Source organism: Petromyzon marinus, unplaced genomic scaffold, assembly GCF_048934315.1.
Source record: "Petromyzon marinus isolate PM22_M1 ecotype Great Lakes invasive population unplaced genomic scaffold, UKy_Petmar_22M1.pri1.0 PM_G_Scaffold_126, whole genome shotgun sequence".
Taxonomy (NCBI): Eukaryota; Metazoa; Chordata; class Hyperoartia; order Petromyzontiformes; family Petromyzontidae; genus Petromyzon; species Petromyzon marinus.
In genome coordinates this window covers 181,135-208,071 of record NW_027422680.1, presented here as the reverse complement: position 1 = coordinate 208,071, position 26,937 = coordinate 181,135, and the positions used below count along the sequence as shown (strand labels likewise).

The following is a 26,937-nucleotide window of genomic DNA, read 5'->3' as shown; positions in this document are numbered from 1 at the left end:
GTTGTGTAACGGTGCCAACACAAACACTTGTAGAGGTGTTACGGGAGGGTGACACGCGGTTGTGTAACGGTGGCCACAAACACGTCCGCTACGGCCACCACCCTGAGGGACTGGGGGACGCTGTGATCACTCCCAGCCCCGCCCCTCAGTGAGGGACAGTATAAAAGGTGGGACCCGGGGAGCCGAGGTTTAGTTCGACTCAAGCAAGATGAAGAGCCAGTGAAGAACGAAGATCGACTAGCCAGACCCTGGAACTCCTTTGGCCCGCTGCCCTTCTGAGGGCTGGGCACAGCAAGCCAGGGTGTGACCCCAGAGCCAAGAGGGCCGATGTCCTTCCGAGGGCCGGACTCGTGTGGCTGGTGGTCGGGACCTGCGCTGAAGTTGGGCCAGGTCAGACAGCCTCCTGAGAGAGGACCAGGATAGAGAGAACCAGGGAGCTAGCGTGGGCTAAGGCTCGGGGAAACGTTCCCTCTGTAGAGTACGGGTGAAGAGGTCATTACCTCTTCAAGTATCAGATTAGCCACTGCAGAGTGAAGTGTCTGTAATAAATACGTGTTGCCTCCGAAGAATAAGTCTCCGTCGTCAATAAGGCCACTACACTTGCACAGCTGCTTCTGGAGTTGCTTGAAACAGCCATTCTTACCAAATAGACAGTTCTGGGGGGGGGGGGGGATATGAGAGACTGATAAAAATGACAATGATGTAACTGCAGATACAGATAAAGGAGGCTGTGAAAGAAGAATCACATTTGTACATTACGTGTTACATGCCTAAAGTCGTGTTCTAGGATGGACCACCGAAGTGGGATTGAGAAAGACACTCACACACCGCTTTAAGGGATGCTCAAGGCTGCTGATGGAATGGTAGCCAAAGCAGAAATGACTCCCTCAAGGATGATCACCATGGACGTGGAGTAATGTGAAACTATAACGCGCAGGCATCAGATGGATGGTATTAGCATCATCGAAAGACCATGTGGAATTGTATTGGCGTGGGAATGCTTTCATTCAGCGGTGGATATTTCTGAGCTGATGATGGCCTCATACTTGTTAATATTGCTCTGATATTTAGTGCATGAATATGCACTTATAAAACAGTCTGCCTCAGCAGCAGGCCATGCTTTCCCACCTGATGATGGACGCTTGTGTTGCGCCCGAAACGTCGTGATTTATTTTATTTTACCTACTACGTGACTTTACCGAAAGAACCAAAGCGTATGGCTCCCATAGACTTCAATGTTAAAGGCTCCCATAGACTTCAATGTTAAAGTCTCACATAGACTTCAATGTTAAAGTCTCCCATAGACTTCAATGTTAAAGTCTCCCATAGACTTGAATGTTAAAGTCTTCCATAGACTTCAATGCTAAAGTCTCCCATAGACTTCAATGTTAAAGTCTCCCATAGACTTCAATGCTAAAGTCTCCCATAGACTTCAATGTTAAAGTCTTCCATAGACTTCAATGTTAAAGTCTCCCATAGACTTCAATGTTTAAGGCTCCCATAGACTTCAATGTTAAAGTCTCCCATAGACTTCAATGTTAAAGTCTCCCATTGACTTCAATGTTAAAGTCTCCCATAGACTTCAATGTTAAAGTCTCCCATAGACTTCAATGTTTAAGGCTCCCATAGACTTCAATGTTAAAGTCTCCCATAGACTTCAATGTTAAAGTCTCCCATTGACTTCAATGTTAAAGTCTCCCATAGACTTCAATGTTAAAGTCTCCCATAGACTTCAATGTTAAAGTCTCCCATAGACTTCAATGTTAAAGTCTCCCATAGACTTCAAAGAATATGGACACAGTAACCAACGTTATTTATTCACTCTAAGCCCTGCGCAGTTTTAATGAAGGTTATACCTGATTGTAAATCAAATGCTACTTCATTTAATTTCAAAGGCACAAACCAATAATGCTAATAAATAACAATGCGGGAATATAGATGAGTTCAAAATGAAAATGTGTTTTTTATTTGCAAGCTAACTGTATGAAAAATTACATCTGTTGAAGAAATAAATTACTTGCTCAAAGGATTAAATCACCTTCCATTACTCAATGCGCATCTCAGATTACTGTTTCTGTGACTAAAGACAATGCAAGTGATCATTGCTGAGATTTTTTGCCAAGATTTGTTCCACTTGCTTGTGTACAGTCTATATATATTACTTTCATGTTACTGTTTAAATAGAACGAAGACGTCGTAATGACCCAACACCACCTATTTCACGGCGTGACTCCACAGGTGAGCCAGGCGATAGGTTTAAGTTGTGCGTCTTCTCGACGATTGCCTTGACCTTTTCTAAGATTAGCCAAATAAGCGGATTCTTTACTCATCCATCCCTCGAAGTTGGCTGTATCACTTGGGGTAGCTAATGCCCACATTAGAATGAGCCAGCACCGTTTTTTATGACAGACAGTAAAATAGAATGATGGATTGATCCATTGATATCAATATCGATTTCGCATTTAATTAAGCATGCATTGAATAGAATATGAAAACAATGGATTATTTGTATCTGAATGTTTATGCAATGGGCCCAAATTCACTACAATGTTATAAAAAACGGATAGATGATTTTATTTAAATTGCGGCAATTCATCTAATCACGAGGTGCAACTAGTGACATCATTGTTACACCTACATCAGAGAGCTACCTTGCATTTTCACTTAATTTGGATTCGACCAACTCTGAGAGTGAGATATAAGTAGCACATGTCAGATGACTGACACGCATTGAACTGCTCTAATGGAGCACAGGAATGTGCTGGTTAAGTGTGACCTCTTGAAGAGATGCCAGAAGATATTCTCGTGGTGTTTCTTGTGGCATCTTTACTAATTGAGACATCGATCTGCTGCCAGTAGGAATTTCCCTGCCTTGTGTATTGGCTTCGATATTACAATTCGGAACATAAATAGTTAAGCATTCAGAAAAATAGTAAAATAAAAAATACAACTGCACATTAAACATGTGCTCAGACACATTTGGCTAATCAGGGTGGAGTCTAAGGTGAAACTGGCTGTTTGCTACCTACCAGACAGTCTCGCTCCCTTCACCTGATGAAGGCCGCTTGTGTTGTGGCCGAAACGTCGTGAGAATATTATTGTGTTATTTTATTTTATCAATTTATTATTTTATTCTCATTCTACGTGACTTTACCGAAAGAACCAAAGAAGATGAATCATTGCAGTCACGAAAGCTTTAAATCGAAAAGTAACTGTACTCTTTGATTTACTGTAACCATCTCTGCGTAAAAACAAATTGCATTGTCTAAGGGTATCAGCTTTCCCTGTTCCTTGGCTGTTTGCTCACGGTTCTTCAAAATGTCACGGTTAGATCCGTGTTTAAACAAATAAGAGACACTGACCTTCAAAATGTCACGGTTAGATCCGTGTTTAAACAAATAAGAGACACTGACCTTCAAAATGTCACGGTTAGATCCGTGTTTAAACAAATAAGAGACACTGACCTTCAAAATGTCACGGTTAGATTCGTGTTTAAACAAATAAGAGACACTTACCTTCAAAATGTCACGGTTAGATCCGTGTTTAAACAAATAAGAGACACTGATCTTGAAAATGTCACGGTTAGATTCGTGTTTAAACAAATAAGAGACACTGATCTACAAAATGTCAGTTAGATTCGTGTTTAAACAAATAAGAGACACTGATCTTCAAAATGTCACGGCTCGATCCGTGTTTGCGACCTGAGCTCAAAACACAAAAGACACAAGGTGATGATGATGGTGGTGATGATGGTGGTGGTGACGATGGTTGTGATGTTGACGACGGCGGTGTTGGCGCTGACGATAGCGATGGCGGCGGCGGCGGTGGCGAGGAGCCTGCTTGCAGGCCTGCCTCACGGCTCCGTGTGTCTTGGAGGCAGCGGCAGGCCGTCAACACCGCTGCTGCCTCGTCAGTGACGACCGCACATCTCGGCCAGCGACCTGCGGCCGTGCCTGGTGGCCGCGCCCGTGGCCCTGTGCAGCGCCAGAGTGTGGCCACCGCCCTCCTCCTCCTCGCTCGCGACGAAGCCGACCGCGATCGCCGCCTCTCCTCCTCCCGATCCCTCCTCTTCCGACTCTCCCGAGCAAACGTGATGAAGGGCCGAAATGATGACGACGAGGAGGGGGACGATCACGAAGATGATGGTGAGGATGATGATGATCCACGGTAGACCACGTCCCGACTCCTCCGCTTCCTCCGCTCCTCCTGCGAGTGGAGAGAGACGGTGTGGGCAGAGAGCGCGGAGAGAGAGCAGAGAGAGAGGAGAGAGTGGTGAGTGGAGAGAGATAGAGAGGAGAGAACGTGGAGAGTGGAGAGAGAGAGGACAGAGTGGAGACAGATAGAGAGGAGAGAGATAGAGAGGAGAGAACGTGGAGAGAGTGGAGAGAGAGAGAGAGAGGACAGAGTGGAGACAGATAGAGAGGAGAGAACGTGGAGAGAGGAGAGAGAAAGGAAAGAGTGGAGACAGAGAGGAGAGCGAGTGGAGAGAGAGAGAGTGGTGAGTGGAGAGAGAGAGTGGTGAGTGGAGACAGATAGAGAGGAGAGAGAGTGGAGAGAGAGTGGAGAGAGAGTGGTGAGTGGAGAGAGATAGAGAGGAGAGAGAGTGGAGAGAGAGTGGAGAGAGATAGAGGAGAGAGTGGTGAGTGGAGAGAGAGTGGTGAGTGGAGAGAGTGGAGAGAGAGTGGTGAGTGGAGAGAGATAGAGAGGAGAGAGAGTGGAGAGAGAGTGGTGAGTGGAGAGAGATAGAGGAGAGAATGGTGAGAAGAGAGAGAGTGGAGAGAGAGGACAGAGTGGAGGGAGACGGCGTGGGCAGAGAGCGTGGAGAGAGAGGAGAGAACATAGAGAGTGGAGAGAGAGAGGACAGAGTGGAGACAGATAGAGAGGAGAGAGATAGAGAGGAGAGAACGTGGAGAGAGGAGAGAGGAGAGAGAAAGGAAAGAGTGGAGACAGAGAGGAGAGCGAGTGGAGAGAGAGAGTGGTGAGTGGAGACAGATAGAGAGGAGAGAGAGTGGAGAGAGAGTGGAGAGAGAGTGGTGAGTGGAGAGAGATAGAGAGGAGAGAGAGTGGAGAGAGAGTGGAGAGAGATAGAGGAGAGAGTGGTGAGTGGAGAGAGAGTGGTGAGTGGAGAGAGTGGAGAGAGAGTGGAGAGAGAGTGGTGAGTGGAGAGAGATAGAGAGGAGAGAGAGTGGAGAGAGAGTGGTGAGTGGAGAGAGATAGAGGAGAGAATGGTGAGAAGAGAGAGAGTGGAGAGAGAGGACAGAGTGGAGGGAGACGGCGTGGGCAGAGAGCGTGGAGAGAGAGCAGAGAGAGGAGAGAACATAGAGAGTGGAGAGAGAGAGGACAGAGTGGAGACAGATAGAGAGGAGAGAGTGGAGAGAGTGGAGAGAGAGTGGTGAGTGGAGAGAGAGTAGAGAGAGAGTGGAGAGAGAGTGGAGAGAGTGGTGAGTGGAGAGAGAGTGGAGAGAGTGGAGAGAGTAGAGAGTGGAGAGGGTAGAGAGAGAGTAAAGAGAGGGTGGAGAGAGAGTGGAGAGAGAGTAGAGAGAGAGTGGAGAGTGTGGAGAGAGTGGAGAGAGAGAGTGGCGTCTCTGCTAGTGGTATGTGAGAGAGAGAGAGAGACTCAGCGTCATCGCTGAGTCTCTCTCTCTCCTGCCGCCCCGGTTACCTTCCACTGTGACCTTGACGGGTCGCGACCTCACCAGGCCCCGGCACGGAGTGCGGCGAGGTGACGCACCGGGAGCGGCCGTCGCCGCCGCTCCCCCCGGACGGCCTCGCGTGCCGCGGGGCCGGCATGGCCCCGCCGGACACCGCCTCCCCGGCCTGAGGCACGCAGAGTGCCGGGGAGGCGACGGCCGTGAGGCTCCATGGAGCGTCGGGCGCTCTCTCCGCTACACCACCCCCCCCCCCCCCCCCCCCGGAACGCTCACCGACACGCGAACGCTCACCGACACGCGACGACGCGCCCACACGCGTCACCACCGAGCGGCGGTGACGTCACCGCGGCGCTCGCGCCAGGCCGTGTGCACGTCGAGGCCACCACGTGTCGAACGCCCGCGGGCAGGAGGTTCACGAGGCAGACCCAGCAGGTGCCACGGTGCCATGGGTCGACTGAGATGCCTGGCACGGTGCACCACCTGTACCCCCTACTGTGCCACTCACCTCATTCTCATCTTCGTAAATGTCACGCACCACCATCACCACCGTCACCACCGTCACCCCCACCGTCACCACCACCGTCACCACCACCGTCACCACCACCACCGTCACCACCACCGTCACCACCACCGTCACCACCACCGTCACCACCATCGTCACCACCACCGTCACCACCGTCACCACCACCACCACCGTCACCACCACCGTCACCACCACCGTCTTTGTCTCCCCCGTGCTAGCGATGTTTACTACAAGTACTCATTAGAGGTTGAGTAGACCTAAGGGAGGCCCAGGACCGGTTCAGATAATCGCTATCACTGCTGTTGGCTGTGAGCGGGAATCAAACTCAGGTGGTGGTGGTGGTGGCACGGTAGTGGTGGCACGGTGGTTATGGTGGTGACACGGTGGTGGTGGTGGCACGCTGGTGGTGGTGGTGGCACGGTGGTGGTGGTGGCACGGTGGTGGTGGTGGTGGTGACGGTGGTGGTGGTGGTGGTGACGGTGGTGGTGGTGACGGTGGTGACGGTGGTGGTGGTGGTGGCATGCTGGTGGTGGTGGCACGGTGGTGGTGGTGACGGTGGTGGTGGTGGCACGCTGGTGGTGGTGGTGGCACGGTGGTGGTGGTGGCACGGTGGTGGTGGTGGTGGTGGTGGCACGGTGGTGGTGGTGGTGGTACGCTGGTGGTGGTGGTGGTGACGGTGGTGGTGGCACGGTGGTGGTAGTACGCTGGTGGTGGTGGTGACGGTGGTGGCACGGTGGTGGTGGCACGGTGGTGGTGGTGGCACGGTGGTGGTGGCACGGTGGTGGTGGTGGTGGCACGGTGGTGGCACGGTGGTGGTGGTGGCACGCTGGTGGTGGTGGTACGCTGGTGGTGGTGCTGGTGGTGATCGTGACGCAGCGACTGGGTACCTCTGCGCACTTGTAGTCGGGTATCCCGGACGACGAGGGCGTGACCTGGGTCGCCCCGGCCGTGACCTGGGTCGCCCCGGCCGTGACCTGGGTCGCCCCGGTGGGGCCAAGCCTCACGTCTTCCGGGTCTGGCGAGGAGGACAGACGACAACCCCCCGCTGAAATCTCGATTTGAAGCTTTCGTGACTGCAAGGATTCATCTCCTTTGGTTCTTTCGGTAAAGTCACCACCACGTAGAATGAGAATAAAATAATAAATTGATAAAATAAAATAACGCGATAAAATTCTCACGACGTTTCAGGCACGACACAAGCGGCCTTCGTCAGGTGAAGGGACGAGACTGTCTGGACTGATGCTCCTGTTGTTTGTGGAGTGACTCATGCAGCTGGAGCTCCAGCGCTGTCCTCCAGACAGTCTCGTCCCTTCACCTGACGAAGGCCGCTTGCGTCGTGGCCGAAACGTCGTGAGAATTTTCATCGCGTCATTTTATTTCATCGATTTATTATTTTCATTCTCATTCTACGCGGCGGCGGCGACTTTTACCGAAAGGACCGAAGAAGACGACCGCCCGCTCACTCGCGGCCAAGCGGCGCCGTCCGCTCGCGACTTCCCCCCGAGGAGCCGCCGGCGGAGGAATCCGCGGAGCCGCGGGGCTCTCGGCGTGTCCCAGACGTCCAAGTCGGGGTCGCCTCCACCTCGTCTCGCGGTGACGACGACGACGACGATACAACGAGGTGGAACGGGTGGCACGAGGTGGGATGGGGTGGAACGACGATACAACGAGGTGGAACAAGGTGGAACGACGATACGAGGTGGAACGGGGTGGACGGGGTGGAACGAGCCGTCGCGCCCACCCCCACCGGGATTCCCCCAACGCGCGACGCGCAAGAGGCGACGGTTCAGCGCGAGGAAAGTCGTCCCCAGGCGACGTGGGTTCGACGCCTGGGCCAGGGCATCTCTCCCGCCTCGTAGCAGCAACAACAACAACAAAACAACAACAAAACAACAACACAAGAACAACACAACAACAACACAACAACAACAACAACAAAACAATAACAACACAACAACAAAACAACAACAACAACAACTCAAATAGTACAACACGCCATTCCGTCCCGGGATGCCGCCTATTGTAGGTGCCACTGGTTCTTCACGTTCTGCAGCTATATATGCCACTGGTTCTTCACGTTCTGTAGATGTAGATGTCACTGGTTTTAAACGTTCTGCAGATGTAGATGCCACTGGTTCTTCACGTTCAGTAGATGTAGATGTCACTGGTTCTTCACGTTCTGCAGATGTAGATGCCACTGGTTCTTCACGTTCTGGAGATGTAGATGCCACTGGTTCTTCACGTTCTGTAGATGTAGATGCCACTGGTTCTTCACGTTCTGTAGATGTAGATGCCACTGGTTCTTCACGTTCTGCAGCTATAGATGCCACTGGTTCTTCACGTTCTGTAGATGTAGATGTCACTGGTTCTTCACGATCTGTAGATGTAGATGCCACTGGTTCTTCACGTTCTGTAGATGTAGATGTCACTGGTTCTTCACGTTCTGCAGATGTAAATGCCACTGGTTCTTCACGTTCTGTAGATGTAGAAGCCACTGGTTCTTCACGCTCTGCAGCTATAGATGCCACTGGTTCTTCACGTTCTACAGATGTAGATGCCACTGGTTCTTCACGTTCTGCAGATGTAGAAGCCACTGGTTCTTCACGTTCTGTAGATGTAGATGCCACTGGTTCTTCACGTTCTGTAGATGTAGATGCCACTGGTTCTTCACGTTCTGCAGCTATAGATGCCACTGGTTCTTCACGTTCTTTAGATGTAGATGTCACTGGTTCTTCACGTTCTGCAGATGTAGATGCCACTGGTTCTTCACGTTCAGTAAATGTAGATGTCACTGGTTCTTCACGTTCTGCAGATGTAGATGCCACTGGTTCTTCACGTTCTGTAGATGCCACTGGTTCTTCACATTCTGCAGATGTAGATGCCACTGGTTCTTCACCTTCTTCAGATGTAGATACCACTGGTTCTTCACGTTCTGCAGATGTAGATGCCACTGGTTCTTCGTGTTCTGCAGATGTAGATGCCACTGGTTCTTCGCGTTCTGCAGATGTAGATGCCACTGGTTCTTCATGTTCTACAGGTGTAGATGCCACTGGTTCTTCACGTTCTACAGATGTAGATGCCACTGGTTCTTCACGTTCTGCAGATGTAGATGCCACTGGTTCTTCACGCTCTGCAGGTGTAGATGCCACTGGTTCTTCACGTTCTCCAGATGTAGATGCCACTGGTTCTTCATGTTCTGTAGATGCCACTGGATCTTCACTATCTGTAGATGTAGATGTCACTGGTTCTTCACGTTCTGCAGATGTAGAAGCCAGTGGTTTTTCACGTTCTGCAGATATAGATGTCACTGGTTTTTCACGTTCTGCAGGTGTAGATGCCACTGGTTGTTCACGTTCTGCAGATGTAGATGCCACTGGTTCTTCACGTTCGGCAGATGTAGATGTCACTGGTTCTACACGTTCTGCAGATGTAGATGCCACTGGTTCTTCATGTTCTGCAAATGTAGATGCCACTGGTTCTTCACGTTCTTCAGATGTAGATGCCACTGGTTCTTCACGTTCTGCAGATGTAGATGCCTCTGGTTCTTCACGTTCTGTAGATGTAGATGCCACTGGTTCTTCACGTTCTGTAGATGTAGATGCCACTGGTCTTCACATTTTACAGATGTAGATGCCACTGATTCTTCACATTCTGCAGATGTAGATGCCTCTGGTTCTTCACGTTCTGTAGATGTAGATGCCACTGATTGTTCATGTTCTACAGATGTAAAAGCCACCACCGCCATCTATTGCGTGGCGGTTGAACTTACAACTCTCGTTCCGAACAGGCAACTGGACTTACAAACAGGTTTGAGCGTCTCTCTGAACGTTCAAAAGTCAAATGTTCATAGGCAGTGGTAGTCTCTGTGTTTAATTTGACCTTAACCCAATAAGATGGTCCGTCAGGCATGTATTTTCTGTTGTGCACGTCACACACATTTGTCTGTTGTGCACGTCACACGCGTTCGTTGTGCACCGGCGTCTGCCTGGTGTCCCGTGTACTCACAATGCAGCCCCACGTGGATCGTCTCCGAGGCAAAGGCCTCGCTCCTGCCGCCCGGCATCGTGTAGTTCACCACGCAGCGGTACCCGGCTCCCACATCCCGCTCCTCCGGTTTGTAGCTCAGGATGGATGTCACGGCGAAGGTGCCGTTGGCCTCCGTCGCTACCGTCCGCGTCACTTTCACGTCTAGCCACGCGCACGCATGCAAAGACAAAGATCCCCCGTGTGGACTTCAACAGACCGTTGGGACAAGTGCTGTTAGCGAGTGGCAGCCCGGCACGACACGCGAGGGGGTGGGCGGCCAGCACCACGCCCCGCCAGCTTCGTCCCCGCGGCGCTAGCGATGTTTACTCACTGCACCACGTAATAGTGTACACTATGCAATACACGGCACTATAGCAGACGTATTCACCAACAGATACATTAACCGACAGATACATTCACCAGCAGATACATTCACCAGCAGATACACTAACCAACAGATATATTCACCAACAGATACATTAACCAACAGATACATTCACCAGCAGATATATTCACCGGCAGATACATTAACCAACAGATATATTCACCAGCAGATATACTTACCAGGTGATGGCAACAGGGGCAGGGAAGCCTTGTACCAGGTGATGTGGGGCTCTGGGTAAGCGTTGTGCACGAAACATTTACCAATCTGCACGAGAGGGAAACAGACCAACACACACAACAAAGAACCCCTGTATAGCCTTAACAGACTGTAGGGGCAAGTGCTGTTAGCGAGCACCTATAAAGGCCGGAACGGTACACGAGGGGGTGGGTGGCCAGCACCACGCCCGACCGCCTTTGTCTCCCTAGTGGCAATGTTTACACACCGCACCAGGTACTCATTTGAGGCTGAGTCGACCTAGGGGAGGTCCGGGACCGGTTCAGATAATCGTCACTGGTGTTGGCCGTGAGCGGGAATCGAACCCGGATCGCCAGGTTCATAGCGCAGCGCGCTAACCGCTACACTACCGCTCCTCACTCACACATAGACACTCACACAGAGACACACACAAACACTCACACACAGAGACACTCACACAGAGACACACAGACACTCACACACAGAGACACTCACACAGGGAGACACACACAGAGACACACAGAGACACTCACACACAGAAACACACACAGACCAACACACACAACAAAGACAAAGAACCCATGTATAGCCTTAACAGACTGTAGGGGCAAGTGCTGTTAGCGAGCACCTATGAAGGCCAGAACGGCACACGAGGGGGTGGGTGGCCAGCACCACGCCCGGTCGCCTTTGTCTCCCCGGTGCTGGCGATGTTTTTACGCACCGCACCAGGTATTTGAGGCCGAGTCGACCTAGGGGAGGCACAGGAATCGGTTCAGATCATCGTCACCGGTATTGGCCGTGAGCGGGAATCGAACCCGGGTTGCCAGGGTAGTAGCGTTGTCCACGTCGGGATCGAACCCACGACCTCCTGCGTACCAGGCGAGGTAGTCGACATCCCCCTAACCAAAACTAAACCACGTTTGAATCTACGCACGAATCGGTGGCGTCTACAGCACAGCTGTTGGCGTGCGGCCGTTTTCGCGAAGGGGACGCCGTGAAGGTAAAAAAAAAAAAACAACCCTTAAATGACCGTCAGCGGACGGTGCAACAGGAATTTGAAGGATCTCCATACTCTTTGGTTCTATTCGGTAAAGTCACCACGTAGGTAAAAAAGTAAAACAACAAAAAATCACGACGTTTCGGCCACAACACAAGCGGCCTTCATCAGGTGAAGGGATCAGGCTGTCTCGAGGACAGTGCTGGAGTGAAACACAGCCACGCTCAGACCGCGACCTTTAAGCGTGGCTGTGTTTCACTCCAGCACTGTCCTCGAGACAGCCTGATCCCTTCACCTGACGAAGGCCGCTTGTGTTGTGGCCGAAACGTCGTGATTTTTGTTGTTTTATATTTTTACCTACGTGGTGACTTTACCGAATAGAACCAAAGAGAATGTCAACGTAGGCCAAGGGCTCACCTCGTGGCGCTGTCCGTTGAGCAGCACGGGCCGCTTGCTCGCCGTCACGGCCACCGTGGGGGCCGCTGGAAGGGAAGCGAGGGGAGGGGCCGTCCCGTGCGTCAATTTGTCGCGGGGCCGTCATCGGCCACTTGCTCCTGAGTCCGACCTCACTCCGAAATGTGGCCGGGTAGTGCGTCATGTATAGTAGCAGCAGTGTGCACGCCGTGCAACGCGTGTGGAATCGACGGGAGTGAAGTTGGACTTACGGGCAAAATAGACTAACGAACGTGGACCCTCTGGATCCCGGCTTGTTCGTATGTGGGTAACGTTCGTAAGAAGTAACGTCGGTAAGTAGTAGAGACCACGCAAAAATATTCGCGAGTGAGTCACTGTGGTAACGTTCGTAAGTAGAGACGTCACGCAGTAACGTTCGTAAGCAGGGGAGCCCTCGTAATGTCCACTAAGGAGTCTCCGTAGCAACGTCCGTAAGTAAGGGGAGCCCTCGTAATGTCCACTAAGGAGTCTCCGTAGCAACGTCCGTAAGTAAGGGGAGTCCTCGTAATATCCACTAAGGAGTCTCCGTAGCAACGTCCGTAAGTAAGGGGAGTCCTCGTAATGTCCACTAAGGAGTCTCCGTAGCAACGTCCGTAAGTAAGGGGAGTCCTCGTAATGTCCACTAAGGAGTCTCCGTAGCAACGTCCGTAAGAAAGGGGAGTCCTTGTAATGTCCACTAAGAGGTCTCCGTAGCAACATCCGTAAGTAAGGGGAGTCCTCGCAATGTCCACTAAGGAGTCTCCGTAGCAACGTCCGTAAGAAAGGGGAGTCCATGTAATGTCCACTAAGAGGTCTCCGTAGCAACATCCGTAAGTAAGGGGAGTCCTCGCAATGTCCACTAAGGAGTCTCCGTAGCAACGTCCGTAAGTAAGGGGAGTCCTCGCAATGTCTACTAAGGAGTCTCCGTAGCAACGTCCGTAAGTAAGGGGAGTCCTCGTAATGTCCACTAAGGAGTCTCCGTAGCAACGTCCGTAAGTAAGGGGAGTCCTCGTAATGTCCACTAAGGAGTCTCCGTAGCAACGTCCGTAAGTAAGGGGAGTCCTCGTAATGTCCACTAAGGAGTCTCCGTAGCAACGTCCGTAAGTAAGGGGAGTCCTCGTAATGTCCACTAAGGAGTCTCCGTAGCAACGTCCGTAAGAAAGGGGAGTCCTTGTAATGTCCACTAAGAGTCTCCGTAGCAACATCCGTAAGTAAGGGGAGTCCTCGCAATGTCCACTAAGGAGTCTCCGTAGCAACGTCCGTAAGAAAGGGGAGTCCTTGTAATGTCCACTAAGAGGTCTCCGTAGCAACATCCGTAAGTAAGGGGAGTCCTCGCAATGTCCACTAAGGAGTCTCCGTAGCAACGTCCGTAAGTAAGGGGAGTCCTCGCAATGTCTACTAAGGAGTCTCCGTAGCAACGTCCGTAAGTAAGGGGAGTCCTCGTAATATCCACTAAGGAGTCTCCGTAGCAACGTCCGTAAGTAAGGGGAGTCCTCGTAATAGCCACTAAGGAGTCTCCGTAGCAATGTCCGTAAGTAAGGGGAGTCCTCGTAATGTCCACTAAGGAGTCTCCGTAGCAACGTCCGTAAGTAAGGGGGGTCCTCGTAATGTCCACTAAGGAGTCTCCGTAGCAACGTCCGTAAGTAAGGGGGGTCCACGTCGTAGGGGACGTCCCCCCCCCCCCCCCCACTGCGCGTCATTCTAAAGTGAGTAGCCCCGACCGTGAGCTCGCTTACAAAACAGCCGCACTCTTGTGGTCGCCTCTGCCACGCCGGCCCGCCCCGCAAACACCTGGCAGATGAAGTCTCGCTCATCCGCGACCACCGTCGCGTCCAGCGCCAGGGCGGAATCGTCACGTTGGGCATCAATGCGGTCCGTGTAGCCGGTGTCCCCGTCGGCCACGAAGCGACGTAAGTCGCGGTACGATATCCTCACTCGCGAAGTTGTCGAAATCTGCGCCGGGGGGGGTTTTGGCGACGGCGGTCGGGCGGATGACAGCGTGGTGAGTCTATGGGTAGCAGTGGTGAGTCTATGGGTGGTGGTGAGTCTATGGGTGGCAGTGCTGAGTCTATGGGTAGTGTTGAGTCTATGGGTGGAAGTGTTGAGTCTATGGGCAGCAGTGTTGAGTCTATGGGTGGCAGTGCTGAGTCTATGGGTAGCAGTGTTGAGTCTATGGGTAGCAGTGTTGAGTCTATGGGTAGCAGTGTTGAGTCTATGGGTGGCAGTGTTGAGTCTATGGGCAGCAGTGTTGAGTTTACGGGCAGTGTTGAGTCTATGGGTAGCAGTGCTGAGTCTATGGGTGGCAGTGTTGAGTCTATGGGTGGCAGTGTTGAGTCTATGGGTAGCAGTATTGAGTCTATGGGTGGCAGTGTTGAGTCTATGGGTGGCAGTGTTGAGTCTATGGGCAGCAGTGTTGAGTTTACGGGCAGTGTTGAGTCTATGGGTAGCAGTGCTGAGTCTATGGGTGGCAGTGTTGAGTCTACGGGCAGTGTTGAGTCTATGGGTAGCAGTGCTGAGTCTATGGTGCAGTGTTGAGTCTATGGTGCGGTGTTGAGTCTATGGGCAGTGTTGAGTCTATGGTGCAGTGTTGAGTCTATGGTGCAGTGTTGAGTCTATGGTGCAGTATTGAGTCTATGGGCAGTGTTGAGTCTATGGTGCAGTGTTGAGTCTATGGGCAGTGTTGAGTTAACGGTGCAGTGTTGAGTCTATGGTGCAGTGTTGAGTCTATGGTACAGTGTTGAGTCTATGGTGCAGTGTTGAGTCTATGGGTGGCAGTGTTGAGTCTATGGGCAGCAGTGTTGAGTCTATGGGTGGCAGTGCTGAGTCTATGGGTAGCAGTGTTGAGTCTATGGGTAGCAGTGTTGAGTCTATGGGTGGCAGTGTTGAGTCTATGGGCAGCAGTGTTGAGTTTACGGGCAGTGTTGAGTCTATGGGTAGCAGTGCTGAGTCTATGGGTGGCAGTGTTGAGTCTACGGGCAGTGTTGAGTCTATGGGTAGCAGTGCTGAGTCTATGGTGCAGTGTTGAGTCTATGGTGCGGTGTTGAGTCTATGGGCAGTGTTGAGTCTATGGTGCAGTGTTGAGTCAATGGTGCAGTGTTGAGTCTATGGTGCAGTGTTGAGTCTATGGGCAGTGTTGAGTCTATGGTGCAGTGTTGAGTCTATGGGCAGTGTTGAGTTTACGGTGCAGTGTTGAGTCTATGGTGCAGTGTTGAGTCTATGGTACAGTGTTGAGTCTATGGTGCAGTGTTGAGTCTATGGGTAGCAGTGTTGAGTCTATGGGTGGCAGTGTTGTGTCTATGGGTAGCAGTGCTGAGTCTATGGGTAGCAGTGCTGAGTCTATGGGTAGCAGTGCTGAGTCTTTTGCTCACCGTACGTATCTGCCCGTGACAAGTGGCGGTGTGCGGGGGGGTGGGTGGGGGTGGCGGTACTCACGATGAACCACTGGGTGACCACGCCGCTAGCCACGGAGACGTTGTACGTGCAGGGGACCACCAGAGGGCGTCCCAGTTCCACCTCGACCAGCGGCCTCACGGAGATGGAGATCGCCGCATGGCCACCTGCCACGATCACCGCACGCAGACTCCTAGTGTAGTGTATAATGTAGTGTATAGTGTAGTGTATAGTGTAGTGTACAGTGTAGTGTATAGTGTAGTGTATAGTGTAGTGTACAGTGTAGTGTACAGTGTAGTGTATAGTGTAGTGTGTAGTAGTGTAGTGTATAGTAGTGTAGTGTATAGTGTAGTGTATAGTGTAGTGTATAGTAGTGTAGTGTATAGTAGTGTAGTGTATAGTGTAGTGTATAATGTATAGTAGTGTAGTGTGTAGTGTAGTGTATAGTGTAGTGTATAGTGTAGTGTATAGTAGTGTAGTGTATAGTGTAGTATACAGTAGCGATGCCCCCGCTGTGTGCTGCGGTGTGACGACGTACACGATGGCGATCATCACCTTGCAAGGAGGAGAAGGAGGAGAGGAGGAGGAGCAGCACCACCAGACACCGTGGCAACATTTTGTCGGCACCGTCCTCGCCGCAGATTGTGGAGCCGTCAAACCACCGTGGCCTTCCCGTCGCTAGTCCTAGTGTAAGTATTAAACGCGACGCATTTCACGATACCCGTCGAGCGGTCCTCCACTCACGACGGAGATGCGTTACGACGACCCTCACCGCAGGTCTAAAATATCGTTAAGTCTAAGATGGCCCTAGCCTACCCGGGAGTCTTAAAGAATGGTGATAATTTAGCAAAACAGAGTAATTTACAGTACCGTACTGTGTAAACTATATACTGTATGTATTTATTAATTACAATACTGCATTGCACAGTAAAATGTAAAGTAAAAAAACAAGGTAAATTCTTAGCCTACCTATGTGAACTGCAATTTAATAGAAAGTTTCTTCAGGAAACAAACCTATCCGCTGTAAAAACTTTTAACGCGCATTTAACGTACAGTATCGTGCTAACCCTAACATGAAATTGCTAAACCTACGTACCGTACTCTACGTACCGTACTCTATGTACCGTACTCTACGTACCGTACTGTACATACCGTACTGTGCGTACCGTACTCTACGTACCGTACTCCACGTACCGTACTCCACGTACCGTACTGTACGTACCGTACTCTACGTACAGTACTCTACGTACCGTACTCCACGTACCGCACTCCACGTACCGTACTCTACGTACCGTACTCTACGTACCGTACTCCACGTACCGTACTCTACGTACCGTACTCCACGTACCGTACGGTACGTACCGTACTCCACGTACCGTACTCTACGTACTGTACTCTACGTACCGTACTCTACGTACCGTACTCTACGTACTGTACTCTACGTACCGTACTCTACGTACCGTACTCCACGTACCGTACTCTACGTACCGTACTCTACGTACTGTACTCTACGTACCGTACTCTACGTACAGTACTCTACGTACCGTACTCTACGTACCGTACTGTATGTACCGTACTCTACGTACAGTACTCTACGTACCGTACTCTACGTACCGTACTCCACGTACAGTACTCTACGTACCGTACTCTACGTACCGTACTCTACGTACCGTACTCTACGTACCGTACTCCACGTACCGTACTCTACGTACTGTACACACACTGAACGTATCGTAACGTATCGTATTGTGCTGCACTCGCCAAGATTCGTACCTCGTAGTACGCTGCTGCGTTTGCCTGCCGCGCGAAGGTGAAAAAATAAAATGAAAAAAAATATCTTCTTTGGTTCTTTCGGTAAAGTCACCGCCACGTAGAATGAGAATAAAATAATAAATTGTTATAACCTGTCGTCCCGACAGGTTTGTTCCTTTCACCTGAAGAAGGCCACTTGTGTTGTGGCCGAAACGTCGTGAGAATTTAATCGTGTTAATTTATTACTTTATTCTCATTCTACGCGGTGGTGACTTTAGCGAAAGAACCAAAGAGGATGAACTCTCGCGGTCACGAAAGCTTTAAATTGAAACGCAAAAAAAAGTAATAAAAGTAAATCACGACGTTTGACGGAAGCAACGCGAAGTGTGGTTCCATCGCTGGGAGCAAATGGGCCGGCGGTCCCCTCTCGTCACACCCCCCCCCACGAACTCACACACGCCCCACTAGACACCCACACACACGCCCCACTAAACACCCACACACACGCCCAACTAGACACCCACACGCACGCCCCACTAAACACCCACACGCACGCCCCACTAAACACCCGCACGCACGCCCCACTAAACACCCACACGCACGCCCCACTAAACACCCGCACGCACGCCCCACTAAACACCCGCACGCACGCCCCACTAAACACCCGCACGCACCCCCGTAGGGTCTCGAGGAGGGATCTACCCGGCACGGTGGGTCTTCACCCGAGGGCCCCCGCTAGCGGGGACGTCCCGCGGTTTCCCCGGACCGGGAAATTGGCCGAGCCCCTCCCAGACCGGATTAAACGGCGGGCCCCCCCTAAAAGGGGGCATAGAGCTTGACAGGACCGGCGGCGACGAAGCCCGCGCGGCACGGGGGACGGTGCCCCCGAGGCGAGCTCCCTGCGGCAGGGCGCACGGCGGCGTGGGAGGGAACAGCCCCTAGGCGGACAGGAGGAGGATCTGAGAGAGCGAGGGACCGAGGGGATTGTCGGCGAGTCGGCGGCGGCGGGGGAACGCAGAGCGTTCAAAACGTCCGCGGGAAGGATTCGAGCGGACGCGCGGGATGACGTCACGTGACACGGGGATTGACGGGCTTTGAGAACGTAATGGGGGGGGGAAATTGGGATCGGCGTTCTTCTGGAGCGGCGGACGCCCCCGGGGCCGGGTTCGGCCGACAACGACCGCCCGGAGCAAAGTCTCCGAGGCGAGCGTCTTCCCCCCCAACAACGCCCCTCCCGCCGCCGCGCAGCTGGAAAGACGAGCGAGCACGGGCGGCCGATCCGGGCCCAGTTCGCGGCGAGCCCCGGCCGGGGGGACGGTCGCTCTCCGCCGAGGGGAGGCGGCAAGAGGTCAGGGCGCGGTCCGCAGGGAGCTGGCTGGAGGGGAGGCCCGCAAGCCAAGGGGTCGCCATTCATGCCGGGAGTAAAAACCTTGGCGCCGGACTGGCCGGCCGACGCGTTGCGCGTTAAGAGGGCTCAAAGGAGCGGTGGGACAGCGATCGGCGTCACCGCTGTGTGTGTGGGTGACTCCGATCAGTGCGGGTACCGCGTGATCCCACGTACTAAATAAATAATTAAATAGACGACCGCTCCCGCGCAGAGATTAATTGATTGATTCCGGGCGCCGGGCGGCTTGTTTTGTACGACGGCTTAGTGAAATAATTAATTGGTTCATTCATACCAGCTGCGAGCGGGCGATTTAAACATCACGTTTAAACATATTTAAACGACATGACGTCACATTTAAACAACGTCATCACATTTAAACAACGACATGACGTCATCCGCGCGGTTAGGACGCGCGCCAAATTAACCCCTAGGCTTCCGTCAAACGGCACAAAAAAAACTAAAAAATTACTGTGTCGTAGAATCTTTTGTTCTGTTCAATTTATTTCAAAGCCGTCGTATGATGAGACGAAGAAGCAATTTGTAAGTATCACGGTATAATAATAATTATTATTTTACGCGGCATATCTCGCAAAAACTCGTGGTCAAACTCGATTATTTCGTGAAAGTCCACGTAGAAACGAGAAAATAATACATTAAATAATGGCAACACGACGTTTCGATCATGATCAGGTTTAAATGAAAGAGAAAACGAACCTAGTAAAGTTAATAATATTAATATAATTCAATAAAACACACACAGAGACGTCTCACACAACAGTCAACACCCTACCTGGTTGATTGACGTTGGGAGACCACGCCCACACACGTGATCGTCTAACACGGTCGATTCCCACGTATTCACAGTAAGAATCGATTAATGAAGGTTCATTTTAGACCACTGTTTAGTCCCATGTTATCACAACGGAAATCGATTTTATTAGCCTAATCCACTATAAATCGATTCCCATGTTATACCAAAGGAAATCGACTCCATACATCCATAACTCTACTATAATCGATTCCTAATTGCATCCCATTGGGAATCGACGCGTGTATATTTAATCGAACGTTAAATCGATTTTCTCTGCACGTGACTTGGCGTGTTGTGAATGGCGATGCGGAAACTCTTCGTCCTCCACCTCGTCACGTGGTGCAGCAGCCACGGTGAGCCGAGCCAATCGATACATCGGTGGAACGGTGGTGCAGTGATTAGCGCACTGTGTGTGTGGGGAGCGGTGGTGCAGTGGTTAGCGCACTGTGTGAGTGGTGTGTCTGTGTGTTGTGTGTGTGTGGTGTGTGTGTGTGGTGTGTCTGTGTGTGGTGTGTGTGTGTGGTGTGTCTGTGTGTGGTGTGTGTGATGTGTGTGTGGTGTGTGTGTGGTGTGTGTGGTGTGTGTGTGACTGTGTGTGTGGTGTGTGTGTAGTGTGTGTGTGGTGTGTGTGTGACTGTGTGTGTGGTGTGTCTGTGTGTTGTGTGTGTGTGGTGTGTCTGTGTGTGGTGTGTGGTGTGTGTGTGGTGTGTGTGTCTGTGTGTGGAGTGTGTGTGTGGTGTGTGTGTGGTGTGTGTGTCTGTGTGTGGAGTGTGTGGTGTGTCTGTGTGTGGTGTGTCTGTGTGTGGTGTGTGTGTGTGGTGTGTGTGGTGTGTCTGTTTGCGGTGTGTCTGTGTGTGGTGTGTCTGCGTGTGGTGTGTGTGTGGTGTGTGTGGTGTGTCTGTGTGTGGTGTGTGTGTGTGGTGTGTCGTGTGTCTGTGTGTGGTGTGTCTGTGTGTGGTGTGTCTATGTGTGGTGTGTCTGTGTGTGGTGTGTCTGTGTGTGGTGTGTCTGTGTGTGGTGTGTCTATGTGTGGTGTGTCTGTGTGTGGTGTGTCTGTGTGTGGTGTGTGTGGTGTGTCTGTGTGTGGTGTGTGTGGTGTATCTGGTGTGGTGTATCTGGTGTGGTGTGTGGTGTGTCTGTGTGTGGTGTGTGTGTGGTGTGTGTGGTGTGTCTGTGTGTGGTGTGTCTATGTGTGGTGTGTCTGTGTGTGGTGTGTCTGTGTGTGTGTCTGTGTGTGGTGTGTGTGGTGTGTCTGTGTGTGGTGTGTGGTGTATCTGGTGTGGTGTGTGGCGTGTGTGGTGTGTCTGTGTGTGGTGTGTCTGTATGTGGTGTGTCTGTGTGTGATGTGTGGTGTGTCTGTATGTGGTGTGTGGTGTGTGTGGTGTTTGTGTGTGTGGTGTGTCTATGTGTGGTGTGTGGTGTTTGTGTGTGTGGTGTGTCTGTGTGTGGTGTGTGTGGTGTTTGTGTGTGTGGTGTGTGACTGTGTGTGTGTGGTGTGTGTGTGGTGTGTGTGGTGTGTGTGACTCTGTGTGTGTGGTGTGTGCGACTGTGTGGTGTGTCTGTGTGTGTGACTGTGTGTGTTGGTGTGTGTGACTGTGTGGTGTGTCTGTGTCCGGCAAAACAACCCCCTACCTCCTCGCGGTGCCGGACGGGCAACTCTGTCGTGGACAGCGCTGTGGGGGGAGATCCAATTTTGATTGGCTCCTCCCCTCATGGCATATGTGTCCACCACAGGGGCTAAACGGGGGCTCTGGACGGGTGCGAGGGGCTGGTAACCCCTCCACCTTCAATTAATTACCACGAAACTACGAATTAAACTGAAATATGTAACAACTAAGCTTGTGCCGGAGGCCCCGGGGGGCCAGGCGTCTATGACGTCTCCTGGCCAAACCCCAATTGGCGGAGCCAGGAGATTGAATACCTACCCTCGGGGCTACTCCAGAAACAACGAAAAGCCACTACGGTTGGCCACGTGGAATGTTCGAACGCTCACTGCAGAGGAGAGGCTGCCACTCCTCTGTCGGGAGCTGGACCGGTACCGCCTGGATCTATGCGGCATTCAGGAGGTCCGGTGGACCGGCTCTGGCTCCTGCCACCATGAGGGGTGGACAGTCCTCTACTCGGGGCAGCAGACTGCCAAACAACAGGGTGTGGGTCTTCTTTTGAACAAAAGAATGAAGGGGGCGTGGGAGCGTGGCGGTGAGGTGTGGGAAGCTGTAAGCCCCAGGCTACTTTGGGCTCGCCTTCCCATCAACCGGAGGCGAGGAATGGTGGTCGTGGTTACTTATGCCCCCACCGAAGATGAACATCCGTGGAGGGATGCAGGCAAAGCCGATGAGTCAGATGCCTTCTATGACCTCCTGTCACAGGTGCTGGCTAAAGTGGCCCCTCGGGATAGAGTCATCATGTTGGGTGACTTCAATGCCCGAGTTGGTCATGATACTGGCACCTGGTCTGGAGTGATTGGAGGGCATGGGCCAGATCAGCTCAATAACAACGGTAGGAGGCTGCTAGATTTTTGTGCAGCCCATGGGCTTGTAATTACCAACACGCTGTTCCGGCATCGGCGCATCCACACAACATCATGGATGCATGCCGGGTCCAAGCAAGAACATCTGCTGGACTACATAGTGACGGACCAGCGAATGCGAGCCCATGTCCTTGACACCAGGACCTACCGTGGAGCTGATCTGCCCTCTGACCATCGACTAGTCATCTGTAAGATGCGCCTGCCATTCTTCCACTCCGGTGGTGGGTGTACACCCAGGACCCCATTCCAACCTAAAGTGGCCTGGTCTCAGTTATCTGATGAAAGTTGCAAGCGAGAATTTCTTCATCGCTTGCGGCTGGGATTGGTATCGTCCCCGACTCCTCCTGATGTCGAGGGTAAATGGGCGAGGTTTAGGACTGTGACTCATGCAGCTGCAATGGCTGCTTTGGGTACGCGGTCCAGACCTCCCCAGACACCCTGGATGACAGAGGAGTTGTTCACGATGGTTGAGAAAAAGCGACAGGCCCACTGTCATCGGCTACAGAATCGCCCCGTCAGAGAATGAGGAGGCTTACCGCAGCCTTCGCTCGGAGGTTCGGAGAGCCATGAGGCGCTGCAAGGATGGGTGGTGGTCGCGGGTTGCTGAGGAGATGGAGTCTGCCTCAGTGGCCCGTGATCACAAATCTCTATTTAACTCCATCAAAAAAGTAACCTGCAGCGCCACACCTATTACCATCATTAGGGGAAAAAACGGTGATCCAATTTCCGACCCCCAGGAACAGGTTCACAGATTTGCTGAGCATTTCTGTGAGGTCCTGGGGGAGGGAAAATCCCTCAGCCAGGAAAACATCGTGGCACAAAGTGAGGATGACCCTGCTGAGGCTGCGGTGCCTCAAATATTGGATGAAGTCACCCCCTGTGAGTGGCTGGCTGAGGTGCCATCTGCTGAGGAAGTATTGAAGGCGATCTGGAGTCTGAGACCAGGAAAGGCAGCGGGCAGAGATGATCTCCCAAGCGAAATGCTGAGGGAGGGTGGCGTTTGTGCACAGACTGCCCTATATGACATCATAACAACAGTCTGGACCACTGGACGGGTTCCGCAGGATTGGAAGGATGCCCTGGTGGTCCCCCTTTTTAAGAAGGGGGACCGCACAGACTGTAACAACTACAGGGGCATCTCACTCCTCAGTGTGCCGGGAAAGGTCCTGGCAAGGATTATTCAGCATCGCCTTGCCAGGCACGCTGAGGAGAGGCTTGCGGAGCCCCAATGTGGTTTCAGGAAAGGGCGGTCCTGCACAGATGCCATATTTTCTGTCCGTCTGCTACAGCAGAGGTGTAGGGAATTCCAACAAGACCTACATCTCTGCTTTATTGACCTGGTCAAGGCCTATGATACCATCAGTAGGCCTGGGCTCTGGGTCGTTCTTCGTGCTTTTGGAGTACCTGACCCTCTGCTCACGATCATTAAGGACCTTCATGATGGTGAGCGGGCCCGGGTAAAACTACGTGGCCGGGAGTCAGAGCCATTCCCTGTACACCTTGGGGTGCGACAGGGATGTCCTCTGGCTCCCACATTATTTAACATCTATTTTGACCACGTAGTTCGTGAAGCCTTCAATAGCTGTACCGGGGGAATCTCCATATGGTACAGATATAATGGGAGGCTAATCGATGCCCGGGTGCGGTCAAGGGATGGCTCCCTATTGCTCAACCACGTTATGTATGCTGATGACTTGGTAATAGCTGCTCAGTCAGAGGAGGAGTTGGAGACGCTGCTGCTGAGACTGGAGCGTGCCACTAAGAGGTGGGGCCTTACCATCAGCCCCACCAAAACTAAGCACCTGCCTGGGTATTTTGTACCATCGGACACTCCACCCCCACAACTCCCAATCGGTGATGGGGCAGTTGTGGAGAGAGTGGAGAGTTTCCCATACCTGGGCAGTGTGCTTATGACTGGCTCCAGTTTAACAGCAGAGGTCTCACTCCGAATCAGTCGAGCGGCAATATCTTTTCATCGGTTGCGTAACGCTGTGTGGAAGCTACCTGGTCTGTCGCTCCGCACTAAGCTTCAGGTCTTCTCGGCCACGGTCATTCCCTCCCTTCTCTACGCTTGCGAAACGTGGACCCCCCTAATGGAACATCTTCGCCGGTTAGAAACATTTAGGCTGGCCTGCCTACGATCCATCCTGGGTTTAACCAGACTGGATTGTGTGAGGAGCTCACAAATCCTTGAAAGATCTGGGCAGGGTCCCATCGGTGAGCTCCTCCGGCAGGCAAGGCTGCGATGGCTGGGTCATGTAGCCCGCATGCCCAGCCACCGCATGCCGAAACAGCTTTTGTTTGGCCGGATTGAGGGGGCTAAGCGGGCGCGGCACGGGCTAGAGAAGAGATGGAGTGATGTGGTACAGGAGGACGTGGAGCTGAGTGGACTTGCCGATGACTGGTACCAGCGGTGTCAAGATCGGCCTCTGTGGAGGAGGCTCGTGAAGGATGCTACTGGGCAGTTGGAGGCAGTCGCCCTCCAACAACAACGGAGGGCGGAGGAGCGACGCTCACAACAGCGAGCGGAGCGCCGGGTGGCTAAAGCACAGCAGGTTGGCACAGTAGGGGGCACAGGTGGTGCATCAGCCAGTCATCTCAGTCAGTCGACCCGTGGCACCTGGGTCTGCCCCGTGACCTCCTGCCAGCGGGCGTTCGACACTTCACGTGGCCTCAGGGTGCACATAGCCTGGCACAAGCGTCGTGGTGACGTCACCGCCACTTAGTGGCGAATGGCGGTTGTTGTTGTTGTTGTTGTTGTGTCTGTGTGGTGTGGTGTGTGTGGTGTTTGTGTGTGTGGTGTGTCTATGTGTGGTGTGTGGTGTTTGTGTGTGTGGTGTGTCTGTGTGTGGTGTGTGTGGTGTTTGTGTGTGTGACTGTGTGTGTGGTGTGTGTGACTGTGGTGTGTCTGTGTGTGACTGTGTGGTGTGCTTGTGTGTGGTGTGTGTCTGTGACTGTGTATGTGTGGTGTATGTGGTGTGTGACTGTGTGGTGTGACTGTGTGTGTTCTTCTCAGCCCCTCCTCACAATTCACACGTGCATTAACGTTAATGGAAGTCAGCTTGAACTATTTGTTAAAATAAATTAAATTACCCCGATGTGATTTGTTAAAATAAATATCACCCTGTATATTTCATTTCAGGCAGTGTTATTGACTGTTTATTTTTTGTAAACGTTTAGAAGGTTGGTTTATAAAGGGTAGCGCTCAAAGCCTTACAGAAACCAATGAAAATATATATTTTCTAAAATAAAATATTTAAAGTGACTGAAACATATTCTTGGTTCTTAATTACTTTCATCCAACTTGTTTTCCATTTGTAGGAGTTCTCAAAGTGAAGAAAGGAAGCATGTCCCTTCCCATCGACGACCTTTCAAAACACATTTATCGCCTTGGCCGGTTTGTAAATTGCCCATCAAATTTACAGCCACTGATACAGGATCTGGCCAAAGCTGGATTTGTTTTTACACCAGAAAGGAAGACAAGGTTGAATGCTTCTCCTGCAAAGGAGTGATCGGTAATTGGAAGCCAGGTGACTCGGCTTAAAGGTCGCGATCTGAGCGTGGCTGTGTTCGCTCCAGCGCTGTCCTCCAGACAGGTCTCGTCCCTTCACCTGATGAAGGCCACTTGTGTTGTGGCCGAAACGTCGTGAGAATTATTTTATTCTCATTCTACGTGGTGGTGACTTTACCGAAAGAACCAAAGAAGATGAATCCTTGCAGTCACGAAAGCTTCAAATCGAAATTTGCAGAGTTTTACAAATTGTACGTTTGCTTGGTCACTGGCACAAGCTGCAAATGCTCAGACCTCCGGCGGAGCATCTGCACCGAGACATATTGCGGCGGCTACCAACGATGCATCCGAAATCACCCGTCATTATCATCAATCTCTGCCAACCTCCGATTGCCACGAACGAACCGCCTATGCAAAACGCTCCGACTTCCCTGCCGCACGTGAAGGAAGGGGCACCGTCCAACTGGGAGATGCGCGTCGAAGCAAACCGGCCGCTCTCATTCTCCACGTGGCCAGAAGTCATCTCCCGTTCGGCGTGAGGACTTAGCACGCGCCGGACTGTACTACGTGGGTCCCGGCGACCGGGTGGTCCTGCCTCTGTTGTTCCGGCGAAATGTCTCACTGGGAGGAGGGAGGGAGATGTTCTATATTTGAAGCTTTCGTGACTGCAAGGATCCATACTCTTTGGTCACCACGTAGGTATTTTTTTACCTATGTGACTTTACCGAATAGAACCAAAGAGTAAGGAGGGGGATGTCCCTGTGAAGGAGCACGAGCGACATTTCTCAACCGGCGCTTTCGCAACGGGCAGCAGCAACGCCGGTGACGTCCAACTCGCTCAGGCCCCGGTGGGTGTTGCTAAATGGTCTCGTGCGTGTGCGTCTCAATTGTTGAATTTTTTGCCCATAACCGTGTTCTCTGCGTTGTAAGATGCACTATCTTTCCTGTGCTTGAAAGCAATAAAATAAAATAATAAATTGATAAAATAAAATAACACAATAAAATTCTCACGACGTTTCCGGCCACGACACAAGTGGCCTTCATCAGGTGAAGGGACGAGACTGTCTGGAGGACAGCGCTGGAGCTCCAGCTGCATGAGTCACTCCACAAACTACAGGAGCATCAGTCCAGACAGTCTCGTCTCTTCACCTGTAGAAGGCCGCTTGTGTTGTGGCCGAAACGTCGCGAGAATTTTATTGTGTTATTTTTTATTAATTTATTATTTTATTCTCATTCTACGTGGTGGTGACTTTACCGAAAGAACCAAAGAAGATGAATCCTTGCAGTCACGAAAGCTTTAAATCGACAATTAAAAGCAGTAAGTTGAGGGTGAATTTTATAATTAGG

The 26,937-nt window shown here is 51.8% G+C and overlaps 1 protein-coding gene across 1 annotated transcript; it reads right to left on the bottom strand.

Annotated features, from left to right (window-relative positions):
• Window positions 1–3,474: 3,474 nt before the first annotated feature.
• LOC142909551 (basal cell adhesion molecule-like) lies at window positions 3,475–19,604 on the bottom strand. Its single transcript, XM_076059772.1, has 10 exons — window positions 19,529–19,604; window positions 16,155–16,283; window positions 15,642–15,766; window positions 13,946–14,162; window positions 12,195–12,259; window positions 10,765–10,849; window positions 10,180–10,362; window positions 7,062–7,189; window positions 5,663–5,817; window positions 3,475–4,206 (listed from the first exon to the last, which is right to left on the bottom strand). The coding sequence occupies exons 2-10, from the start codon at window positions 16,213–16,215 to the stop codon at window positions 3,891–3,893; spliced, it is 1,335 nt and encodes a 444-aa protein (XP_075915887.1). The 5' UTR covers window positions 16,216–16,283; window positions 19,529–19,604; the 3' UTR covers window positions 3,475–3,890.
• Window positions 19,605–26,937: the final 7,333 nt, after the last annotated feature.

Coding starts and splice junctions, on each gene's coding strand:
- LOC142909551 (XM_076059772.1), bottom strand. CDS start 16,215: ATGTTGCCACGGTGTCTGGTGGTGCTGCTCCTCCTCCTCTCCTCCTTC. Junction 15,767..16,154: donor CTCCTTCTCCTCCTTGCAAG/GTGATGATCGCC, acceptor TGATCGTGGCAG/GTGGCCATGCGGCGATCTCC. Junction 12,260..13,945: donor CACAAGAGTGCGGCTGTTTT/GTAAGCGAGCTC, acceptor CTTCCCTTCCAG/CGGCCCCCACGGTGGCCGTG.